Consider the following 12486-nt stretch of genomic DNA (forward strand, 5'->3'; position numbering starts at 1 on the left):
TATGGAAATATTCTTTCAAGAGGTTAGAAATTATTCTTTCAAGATGCTTGAAGGCCTCTTTTCAAGATGATCTTGAGCCTCCTGTTTAGAGGCTCGGAAGCCTTTATTTAAGAGGCTTGGAAGACTCCAAATGCCATCAAAGTTGTAATGATGTCTAAAAAAATTAATGGGAAACTTTCACGGAATTACAAATATTTCTGACATTTTTCTGGAGAGCAGTTAGTTCTCAGGTCTATTTTGCATATATCTGGAGAAAAACGCTTATTTTTTACAGCGAACAAAATAGGCCCTATTTAATAGGGGGTACCTCAATATATGCAAATGTTCGAAGGGGTACCTCGCAAGAAAAAGGTTGAGAACCGCTGCTTTAGAGGATTGTCGACGAAAACTCCGAGGATTTTCCTTGGAAATTCTCAACGACTTCATAAGGAAGACTAAAGAACTTCTGGCTGAATCCAAATTTTGAAACAATGAAGGCCCGTTTGGCGGAAAGTAGTTTAAACGAAGGCTATAAGGCCAAAATGGTCTTTCTGCACAATAAACTATTTGTCCGAAATTGTTATTTTGTGGCACCGGTAATTTTGCCGAAAAATCGTTCATTTGGCAGAAAAGACCATTTGGGCATACTACAAATATAGAAAATATCATGTTTGGCCGTTTGAACCGTTCTGCCAAAAGGCCCATTCTACCAAACGACTTGTTCGGCCAAACGATATTTTCGGTCAAACGACCATTTCAGCCAAATAGAACTCTCGGCCACACGACCTGTTAGCGCGAACAGCTTTCCGACCAAATTATCAGTTCAGTCGGTAAATTACATTTTTGTTTTCGACTTTATGTCTGTTTCCGCCAAACGTTCAATTGAGCCGAATGGAATTCGGCTTAACGTGTTATTCAGACAAGTGGCATCATACGATAGGAAGGGTCCTTTGGCAGCAAGCTTCGGCCAAAACCGGTTGTCAGAATATGTCATTTGGCCAAACAAACCATTAGGCAGAAACCCATCTGAATGAAAATGTCATTTGGCGAAAATAGACAAAAAAAGCCATTTGTCAGAAAAAGTCACTCGGACGAACTCGTTTTTTGCTAAATGGATCGTTTGGTCGAACGGGTCATGTGGCCTAAAATGTCATTCTAAGGAAGTTTTTTTTCAGCGAAATTCATGTTTCCTTATGTCTAAAGCAATAGAAGAAATTGCAACTCCGATTCACGCCGCCGCCGCCTGTTAAAATGTTTTTCAACGTGACGCCTAGAACGCCGACTATTTTGAAGTTTTTGGAATCAGGACACATCGAAGAAGAGGATATAATGGTTTCATTCGACGTAGCGGTATTGTTACCAAGAGTTCCAGTAAAAGACGCTCTAAATCTTCTGAAGGATTGGCTACCAGCACAAAGGACGGAAACAGCATGGCGAGGAAAGGTGAAGATGTATCTAAACATATAAAAGTTGCATGGCTGGGAACTACTTGACATTGCGTGATAGGAACTGAAAACAGACGGGTCGAGATGCTGCTGTCCCGAAAGACTTTTGGGGTATCAAGAGCAGGCTGCCCTCGTTGAGGACGAAATCGATAGAATTGGAATATCAGAATATGAAATCGTCAATCGAAAAGTTCGAGCCAAACTATTTAGTACCTTTGTTGGCGGATAACCAGCTGGGTGACCTTGACCAGCATTTGATGCAATGGATGGAACGACGCTCGAAAACGATATAAAAGTTCGCAAAGTACACCGAAATCGGTCCGCTTCTTTCAATAGTATTGTTTTCGCACTTGATTCACGGTCCGATTACGACATATCGTTGTATTTTGTGGAAGCGAAAGAGATGGACGAGTACCATTCGTTGGGCTGAGCGAGGGGATGTGAAGATAAAGTCCAAGAAGACGACATGTGTCAGCGATAATGAATCAAAAGAATATACCACCGTTGCAAGAAATCCAGCCATATGAAGTTGCCGGAAGCTGCTTTCCTCCAGAAAAGATGGTGAAGGCAATTCGAAAATTGACCCGAAAAATGTAGTGGCGAAGGACGCCCATGCATGCAATACATAATTCGTGCCTGGTGGCCTCACAACTTGATTTCAAACATCTAGCTCCATCGTCGTTGTCATCAGAGGCCGATAGCAACTGAAATTCGAAATCGGAAGTGGGCGGGTAGGTCACGCTTTACAAAGTGGCGGAAACGAATTCTGTAAACAAGCATTAGACAGGAACCCAGAGCGATATCGCGGCAGAGGCTCTTGGTGACGCAGCCTCAATAAAAAAATAAAAAATTGGCCGAAATCTAACCTGGCCGAAAAATTGGCCGAAATCTAACAGCTTAAAGCGATAGCTGGACATTGTTCAGAATGGATATCTTTCATTTCAAGTCGGCCATTTGAACCATGGGGGTGTACAGGACCCATAAGTAAGTAAGTAAGTAAGTAAGTAAGGATGTCAACATCAACAGTCGCAGTGTAGAACTTACTATCAGCGAGAAATGTTCGTCGTGGGTATGATGTATGACAAATGCACACTTAAATTTTTCCATCGATCTCGGCTGTGCAAATCCCGGTTTAAGTTCGTTTGCTGGAATATCGGCTGTATGAACGTATGTTTACGGTGGCTCCTTTGAGTGCCGCAATTAATGAACAATTTTTTCTGCTGAGATATTAGCATTAGCATTGAGCAATTCGCACAAATTCGTAGGTGGTACAAGCCAACATTATTGTATGAGAGTAGCATCGCCTTCATCCGTTACCACTGATATTGATTACGAAGTAATCACTATCTTTTAGATGGAAGCAATGCACTATCCAATAGTCAAGATCTGGTTGGATGGTTAGTTGACCACCTACTTAAGACAGATGCAGATACCTCTACGACCTCTCATGGGTGTCCCAGGAGGTTTTGGGATTGTGTGGAAGGTTATAACAGTAGGAATCGTTTTGGTAGAAAGTTAGAGAATTTGTGCACGGTATGGATGCCAATATCAACAATTTGAATTTCAAATGCGGCGATGAATCACTTTCCAGGCCATTCAACAAATTCCGACTCATTGCCATCGGCACGGTGGAATAAAATAGCTGACAGGAGGTTTCGACGACACGACCTGCCGGATCGTGGTTGCTGTAGTCAGGTAATTTGTAACGTATGCGGTGCACAGAGTCCTAGGTCCACGGGATGAGCCGGCCAAGGATCTCAAATAGGGATAATGATCCTAGATAAATGACAGCCATCTTCTAGCGAACTGCCAACATCAGCAGCATCGTCGGATGGACTACCACAAATGGGCAACAGCAGAGCGAATCGAGAAAAAATAACTGACAAGCGGGGTAAAGGTAAGCTACTGTAATAAGAAACTAGTATGCACATATTGATTGGTGGGCAAATCAGTCCGAGACCCATTTCCTTCCATTATCGAAAGAATTTCTTTTAATGTTTTTGACATCGTAGACAAAGATTTGCGTGCCCCGATGATGCACGCGACACCCAGTGGTAATCGGTACGTGATGCAAATCATCCACTATTATAGTAGACTTACTACCGTCGCATATTTGCTGCGAAACAAGAGAAAAGCCGCGCAGAATCTAAAGTAGAGGTGCTACTGGTCCAAAAATCGTCGGCGGCGATGTTTGTTTTCGGCATTACGCTGGGAGTCATCAGTCCCCCGGGAAATTGTGATAATGGCAATTTGACAATGAATTACGTTATAATTCTTGTTCCAAAATGTCCAAAGTAGCACCCAATTTGTCAAAAGAAGTCCCGCACGAGGGTACAGAAATTTTCAACCGGCGTGAGAAATTGAAGATCGATGGCGTGACAGATTTTGAACAAAGTCGTGCTGATGCCAAAATGTCGGCGGAGGCGTAACGTCAAAAACGCTAGCTAGTTCGACAGCGAAGATAATCAAACCGCAGTTCGCCGCCCTTACTCCCCGCAGCATAATCCTGTGAACAAGTGAGAGAAACGTTCAATCACGGAAATGGTCATGTGCATGCTGCTGGACTTGACAAGCGCTACTAACAGTTTTGACAGCGTTCCGTGACAGCGTGACCCGTTCAACCTCCTGGTCTGTATCTAAAAAACAAGCACAAGCTTTGGTAGGGATGTAAACCGGAGCTGAGTCATCTGAGGGTGTTTGGTTCTAACGTATACGTCAATGTTCCGGATGTTGAACACAGCAAAATATTACAGAAGGCTACGAAGGCGGCTTTCGTTGGCTATTCAAACGAGCACGAAGGTTTCCGAGATTGAGAAGCATGCGTATAGTGACTACCTGGGCTCTTACAAATAGTATGAAGTTCCGTATCAGGAGATAGATAGCTACCGAAGACGTTCGACTACCCCGTCATGCCACACTACGCACATTCCAGCCTGTAGCTGCCAAGAGAAGGTTTATCGTCCAGCTCTGATAAGACGTGATAACCACCTTCCTCTACGGAACGCGAGGTGAGGAAGTGTACATGAAGCAGCCTATTGGATACGAAGCGAATGGAAAGGAGGAGAAATCGGCAAGGTGTAGGCACTGAAAATTGAAAGAGGTCCTAACAAAATACGGCTTCCAAGTGGCGTAGTCCGATTCATCTCTCTTTATCAAGTAAACATCTTCAACTACTGTTGTGTTTCTTTTGGTCTACGTACATAACGTGCTTAAGTGCATCATCTGAAACTATTCGAGAGTCTGAGGAGTATTTTCATAGGCCAAGTGTATGCCATTTCCTAGACACGTAGGTGGAACACGACGGTAATCCTATTTCGCAAATCTAATCAAATCATACGCCATGGTCGATGCGAAGCCAGCGAAATCGCCAATGAATGTTGGCATCCCGCGAGCTTCTGCACGATGAAACGGAATGCCGAAGTCTCGTATGTGTACTACTCTACCTGGCTGCTGTCGCAAAGCCAGATATTGTAGCGAACACAGCGCTTCTGGGACGGAAGTTCTTCTGCTCACCGAAACAGATTGGGCCACAACGAGGCGTTTGTTTCGTTATTTTACTATGCAGCGCGGATATGAGGCTATTCCACTTTTGATTACCCGGGTGATATAAACCCAAGAAGATCAACTTCAGGTTCAATATTTTTGTTCGCTGGCAGATTGGTGTATTGTTATTGTAATGGCAGACATAGAAAGACTTAAAATGTACAAGGGGAGAGCTTTTGAAAAAAAAACCTTTAGTTGAACTGCAGCTTTAAGTGAGAACGCTGGATATTTATAATTAATTCATTCGTTTGGAATGCATCATATAAATGCTTCTTCGTAAATATCTTCTAACGTTACATAATACTATTCTCTTCAGTAATCTTGCATCAAACCTTAGCCGGAAAATCAATCCATATCAAATCGTTTACATAAAGGCCACTTTTTCCTCACTCATCTTCACCTAATTATTTTTCACAAGTCAGTAGGTATAGTGTGTCGTGCTGTTGCTGTAACCAAAACAAGAATCATAACAATAAAAAGCGAATACGAGCATAAAACATATCGAACGAAACTAATCCCAAAAACAAATCACATTCACCAGCTCGGCAACCTGTCCAGCGCCCGGTAGTCAGTAAGACTATTAGCGTGACGAACGTGCAACAACTCAAACATTTCTCCCATTAGAAGGCTTGCAGTGTGTGCAGTAACAAGTGGGCCTAACATTCCGAGGCGGGACGGGACCCCGTACTCATTGGGTCGGTAGGTTTCGTAGGTCTGCGTCATCGTCACTGTGGGTTCGGTCACCTGTGAAACCTGGTCTCTCTCTCTCTATTTGTAGTTCCCTCCCTCTGGTTTTATTTCTCTCTTTTGCTAAACAATACTCACTCTGATCCAAGTCCGGGTCCGGACGACTCGTAGTGAATCTCCGGCTGGAAGTGCGCATGCGGTGGGACTGGTGCTCCGTGCAGATACTCCGAGGGATGACCGCGAGGGGGCTTGGTGAATATTAGCTCCGGGAGCTCCTTGTCATGCTGGTAGAACTGGGAGGCCGAAAAGAAAATGAGAGCAAATTGGTCAATTTTCGGTAGGTTGAAGTTGATCGTTATATTAACGGATAAAAAACTGAAATAACCACCATGACTGCGTTAAAAATTGTGGAGGTTTACCATCTAAAAGGTGCTAATTGATCGATGAAAGATTGATGGTTCACCTTTGTTGTTAGTCTCTCTTATGATTTATGACTAAGCAAGTTGCTATACAAACAAACTGTATATCTTCTCTCTGTGTCAAGATTAAGTTATTAGCCCGTCTCGCAAACCATTACACAATCTGAGATGACCGAATTTATACAAAGCTGTGGGAAGACTTTCTCCCATCTGGCACCCAGATTTCAAGTGCAAATTAAATGTTCTCCCAAGTGGGTCACTATTTTGGGCTGCAATTTTGACACCATTCAAGTGAATTTTGCGTACGCAGTCGGTTTGCAGTTTCAGTTTCAGATGCATTAGCACGACGACAAGAAAAGAAAACACATAACACACTTACCGAGTGCAGATGGTTGATGTGATGCTGGTGGTGATGGAAGTTCGGCTTGTGGTACGATGCGTGGTAGTAGGAGCAAAGCTTGAAGATGTGCGACAAAGCTGGGAAGAGGAACAGCAGGAACTTGAGGACAAGCTTCTTGGCGGTGCCAACGCCGACCAGCAGCGGAAGCAACCACATAACCTTGATTTTGATGATTTTAATCACCAGGATGACTCCCAGGAAAGCCAACAGGAGTTTGCTTGTTAGGAATTTTTCTGCGAAAAAAAAAGAGAACGCAATTAGTAATCTGATGCTTCTAATATTTACCTGCTTTTATGTAGCGTTTAAGGTATAAACACTTGATCAGATATTCCAGTGGACTTAAATGTGTTGAAAATATATACTGCTTATGTATTTCGAAAACAATCTGGAGCTCATAAACCTCGGCTACTAATGCTTGATTAGGCCTAGATGCTTGTTCAAATCTTTTAGAAATTCATAGAAGCTGATTTTGGTCGTTGGAAAGATAGGAACGAATTTCTTCTTATTAAAGCAGGAAAAGCAAGATGCTTTGGCTAAGCAAGAGTAAAAGCGTAACCGTTTTTATGAGTATTTTCATTTTATCGGGCAGTTTACAATCACAACAAGATGAGGCAGAGGCATCGTGTCTGCACTGCATATACAACCTGTACACTACAATAGAAACAATTTTGTTCTAAATTTTAGACAGATTTTTCTTGGATGGAAAACTGGAATCGCAAGCACGGGTCTGTTGGACATAGGACTACGGCTTTATTTCTAGTTATTTTTAATAGTAGACTATATATTCGTGGTCTATTCACAAAAAAACTAATTTATGGCATATGCTCAATTACGGAATTGATTACTGCGGTAAGTGGATAGGAGAGGGAATGGTCTTTAACGCACTTGCTGGGCAAAATGGCTCAACACAAAGCTGTCATAAAATCTACTTTACTGCTAGGGCTTCCATTTTCCCGGGAATCGGGAAATGAAGTATTATTTTCCCGGAATCTCCATGAATCCCGGAAAATAGAACAATTCGTATAACTATATCAAAATCGTACATTGTGTCGTAAAATATCGCTAAAACAATTGCATTACATTCGACCTCTGGGGATATCTATTACACTGCTACATGGTTCTCAAATGATTGAACAGCTGTTGAAAAAACTGAGAAATTCTTCTGTTCCGTTCGAAGAGCGTAAGCTTCGTATTCTTCTTCGATGTGCAAGTTAAGACGGCTTTGGAACCTTTCAACTTTTAACCCTTTCGGGACGGATGGGTCATATATGCCCTGCGTTTAAAATTGTCTGTGTAAAATCACAGAAGAGAGCTAGGTATTCGCTTTCTTCAGCAAAGTTGTTCATCAGCTCGACAACTAAGACAAACCTCTGCCTCTCGAACCTAACCCAAAAATTCCAATAAAATTCCGTATGGACTCGTGGCAAGTGCAGAGGTATCTTCCTTATATTGACTTGCTTTCTGACCTAACAAATGAGATCACCAGTACTTGTACATTGATGATGTGTGCTAGTCCCAAACAAACATCTGTTGGTTCTCTGTGCAAGAACAGCTGATCTGGTCATAGTGAAGTAGCAACTACGGGCAGTCAATCAAGCTCAATCTCACTTATTGTGACACTGGAAGCACTGTGACCTTCTTTACGCAGATTTTGAAATTCAATCGTATGATGAGATTTTTTTACGCGATTTACTTACGATCTTTACGTTTTTACCAGTTTTTTACAAGGATTATGAGATTTACGGGGCTTACAAGCAGGAATTGAATCCAAGAGAGAATGAAAAAGTCTCTCACTTACACTGGCGGAGACAGAGGTGGAGCACCACGCGATGCAATCACACCATTGTTCTCGAAAGCTATTGTTCTTGCACTTAGTTGTGCCCCACCAAAAAACAATAGCTGGCTCCGCCAGTGCTCACTTATCTACTCTGTATACATATACGACTACGATATGTAGTATACCGTAGAGACTTTTTTTCGCAAGCTGTCATGATAAAGAACTGATTCGGGATGCTGTACCTCATAATAAATTTCTTTTAAAAAGCTGTAAACGCGGGGAGTACTGGTTCTGATGATGCATTTCAACTTGTTTTACACAGCTGTGCAGTCCCCAACACAAAATAAGCGAGAACAAAGCGAGAATCTTCACTTTTATGCGAGGGCTGCCAATCCGTTTCTGTTTTTTCGCACATGTATTATACAAGTTTGATACATTTGTTATCATGGCTTGTTATGATTCGGAACAGTTTTTGCTTTTCTTTTATCTTTGTTCGTTATCTATTTGAATACAGTCAGACTGCCTCAGGCTGACAAATTTCACTGGCATTGAGTAGAATCATAAGTACTAGAACGCTAGTGGCGCTGTAGTCATTCAAATTATTTTGCCAAATAATGCTTCAACAAGCATCAGTTGTTTAATTCCATCAACAACATCGGTTTGACACTTGTAGTGCCGGTACTTTGGCTGCCAGGTCAAAGTAACCTAGATGTTAGTCACGCGAACAGGAACGACATTAGCAATCTTATACTTTTGAATCAACTGGCATTTATGATAGCACATCATAAAGTACACATAATGTACTAAATCATTAAGTATGACATTCAGCCTTCCATTATTTTGCTTTGATTTATCGCACTTGCAGTGTTGTTACGGGGATCTCGATATATGCTCCGCGTCAAATCCGTGCCGACTAGATTCAAATCAGCGCCATTTCCGCGCGGAATAAAATCTAATCCGCGCGACTCAGAAATTTATTTTGAACAAATTCTTGTCAAATATCAATTTTTGTTTTCAAAACTTTCTGAACATTTTCTCTTTGAGAGCGTTCAACAAAATGTTTAGGTACTATGATTCCAAACTACAACTTCGCACATCATATTTGGAAAGAAAGGAAATCACAACTAGTATTACAACCCTTTTAAATGACCGAGGCTAAGAACTAGGAACTAAGCAGTTTAAACCTGGCCAAAATTATCGCTATGAGCACCGCTTTATACAGAAGATCACGGTTTTCGCATCTTTCGTTGGGGGATTTCAGATGATCAAACTTTTAAAATTCGGCCCTAGATTCATAGATATACAAAGAATGTTCGGGCCAAATTTGATGGATTATTACTAAATTTGACGATACACCCGATTCTTTTTACACGGGGGATACGTTTTTTGTCTTGTCTTAGCACAGCCAGTATTGAAAAGCATCCTGGAAAAGTCGGTTTTGAATTTACGAAAGGAAGAAATGGGGACATACCAACCGTTTCACATTCAGGGGGAAAAATGATTAACGAATCGTTGGGAGTGACTTTGCTAAGAAGATTAATACATTAATGTACAATGTACACTCTTTGGGTCCTCGAAGTCTTGGGATGGGTCCAGGGATTGAATCCTAAAGAGAAAGAACAAGTCTCTCACTTATCTTTGTATACATGTATACGACATGTAGCATACCGCGAGAGACTTTTTTCATAAGCTGTCATGATAGAGAACTGACTCGGTAGGCTATATCCCATGTTAAATTTCTTTTAGAAAACTCCAAATGCGGGGAGCACTGGCTCTCATGATGCATTTCAACTTGTTTTACACAACTGTGCAGTAACCAACACGAAAGAAGTGAAAACAAAGCGAGAACCACCATTTTTCTGTGGGGACTGCCTATCCGATTCTGTTTTTTCGCGCTGGTATACAAGTTTAATAAATTTGTTGTCATGGCTTGTTATGATTCGGAACATTTTCTGCCTCTTTTTTATAGTTGTTCGTTATCTATTGAGAGCCATAGATATACAGTTTTTAGTCTAGGGCCCTAGCTTATTCACTGATGGGCAAAAGTATTCGCATAAATTCAAATAGATTCATCAGTGTCAGTGGCGTAGCCACGGGGGTGGTTTTGAACATACCCCCCCCCCCCCAGAGACAAAATTTTGGACATACTCTCCCCCCTTACCCATTTTTTTTGTCTACGCCACTGTTCAGTGTACATATAGGCCTAGGTTTAAACGCCATTGCTCGCTCTTTTTTTATATAGGGATGAAGGCAAATCTGCATACAGACACCTGAAATTATCACTCAGGGTTGGCGCGGAAGGCAGAAGGCCAGCCAGCCGGACCCACCCAAGCAATGGAAGGTTACTTGAGTTACCCTCTCTACTAATACCCTGGTTCCCCCAGGAACTGCCTACCAGCATTACTTCTGGGGGATAAACAGTACTTAATGTACTCAATCATTCACGCTCACACAGGTACTCATCCCGTATGAGGCTTACTTGGGTGCTCTCTATAACATACCCTCTGACACACCCTGACTCTTTTTCTGACGCACCATATGAGTCTTACTTGGTTGCTCACCACTGATATACCATGTGAGTCTAACTTGGGTGCTCATCCTTTACGCACCATGTGAGACTAACTTGGATGCTCACCCTACCACCTGATTCTCGCTCTAGCACACACAACTGAGACTTATTTGGGTGCTCACTCTAGCACACCCGGCCACTCCTCCTGACACGCCATGCGAGTCTGACTTGAGGGCTCACTCTTAACATACCATGTGAGGCTGACTTGGGTGCTCACCTCTAACATGCCACGCGAGGCTGACTTGGATGATCACTTTACTCACCTCTGCCATGCCTCGAGGTGTCGATAGCGATAGGTACCAACAGCTCTACGCTACGACCCTCCTACCTCGGCATATGCAGTCTATACTAACACCTCCCAGACAACCAGAATGCACGCATAACAGAATTGTTTTTCTGTTATGCGATGCAAATGCACTCAAATTTAATCACATATTAGTCGCGAAAAGGCTTTTTACGTTTAAAAGCGAAGGCGATATATGTGTAATTTTTATCCGACGTTGCACGGTAGTGTATGCGATGTGCACGATTTTTAAGCGAGTTTGTTCGTTATACATTGCGATGTAATTTGTGATAACAAACTCTGTTTGACAGATAATCCGATTTAATTTGAGTTTGTTTGCAGTCATATGCGATGTCAACAAAAGATATTTTAGTTACTAGATAAAGATTGTCGCTGTCGTCGCTGTCCGGAACATCTTTTGCTGGCGAGGATAGGGGAGCTAAATGTCAAAGAAGGAAAATCCATACGATTTGACAGGTATGTACCACACATGTTTCGGACAGCAGAACGAAGGGAACAGTAGCGACAATCTTTATCTAGTAACTAAAATATCTTTTATGTCAACAAATGAAACTGAAATAAATTCGTAAAATAGCCTACTGTGCGGGAGAATTTATAAATAAACTGATAAGCTTCCCACCGCAATGCGATTTTGATGAAACTTGGATCGGTAAACGATTTTAATCGTGAATTCCTATGCGATGTGGGGTTGTCTGGACTATGCGGTCACTCTTCTGCCATGCCTCGTGGTGGCGACTGCGGTTGCCACCCGCTGCGACACTCTTACCTCGAGATGTGAAAACCTTTCATTCACTTCCCCGCGCTTAGTCTGTTTTCGCTCTAACTAACCAATCACAAGTTAGTCATGCTTGTCGACTGCTGCTCGGCGCGCCAGATTCTCTGCAAGCTCCAGGCAATCTGAGTGGTTGAGTCGAAGCTGCGTTCCACTTCTCCACCGCTTGGCACATCCTCTGGATAAGGGTATCCGGGGTTGTGTCCCGACCGCAAACGTCTAGCATAGCTCTTCTTTCGACGTCGAAACGAGGACATACGAACAGTATGTGCTCTGCAGTTTCGTCAACACCTTGGCAGTCAGGGCAGACGGGGCTCTTCGCGTGCCCAAACCTGTGGAGGTACTGCCGGAAGCAACCATGGCCTGACAGGAATTGTGTCAGATGGAAGTGAACTTCCCCATGGGGTCTTTCCATCCAGCTCGATATGCTATAGGTATCAGCCGGTAGGTCCACCTACCTTTAGAAGAGCTATCCCACTCGCGCTGCCATCTGGCAACCGAAGTTACCCTGATGCGTTCGCGGGCTCCTCGAACGTAGCTCGAAACACTCCTCGTCTTCCCGGATGACCAGCCCGACTGGCATCATGCTCA

General features: G+C 42.7%; 1 protein-coding gene across 3 annotated transcripts in view; it reads right to left on the minus strand.

Moving 5' to 3' along the window:
• The window catches only part of LOC134225295 (uncharacterized), a 196553-nt gene that overhangs the window by 64243 nt on the left and 119824 nt on the right, over nt 1–12486 (minus strand). For all 3 annotated transcript variants that reach the window (XM_062705267.1, XM_062705260.1, XM_062705253.1), the window contains exons 4-5: nt 6453–6706; nt 5793–5947 (exon numbers count right to left, since the gene is read on the minus strand). In XM_062705267.1, the coding sequence (XP_062561251.1) occupies nt 5793–5947; nt 6453–6706 (409 nt within the window). The remainder of the gene's footprint in view (nt 1–5792; nt 5948–6452; nt 6707–12486) is intronic.

Source organism: Armigeres subalbatus, chromosome 1, assembly GCF_024139115.2.
Source record: "Armigeres subalbatus isolate Guangzhou_Male chromosome 1, GZ_Asu_2, whole genome shotgun sequence".
Lineage (NCBI taxonomy): Eukaryota > Metazoa > Arthropoda > Insecta > Diptera > Culicidae > Armigeres > Armigeres subalbatus.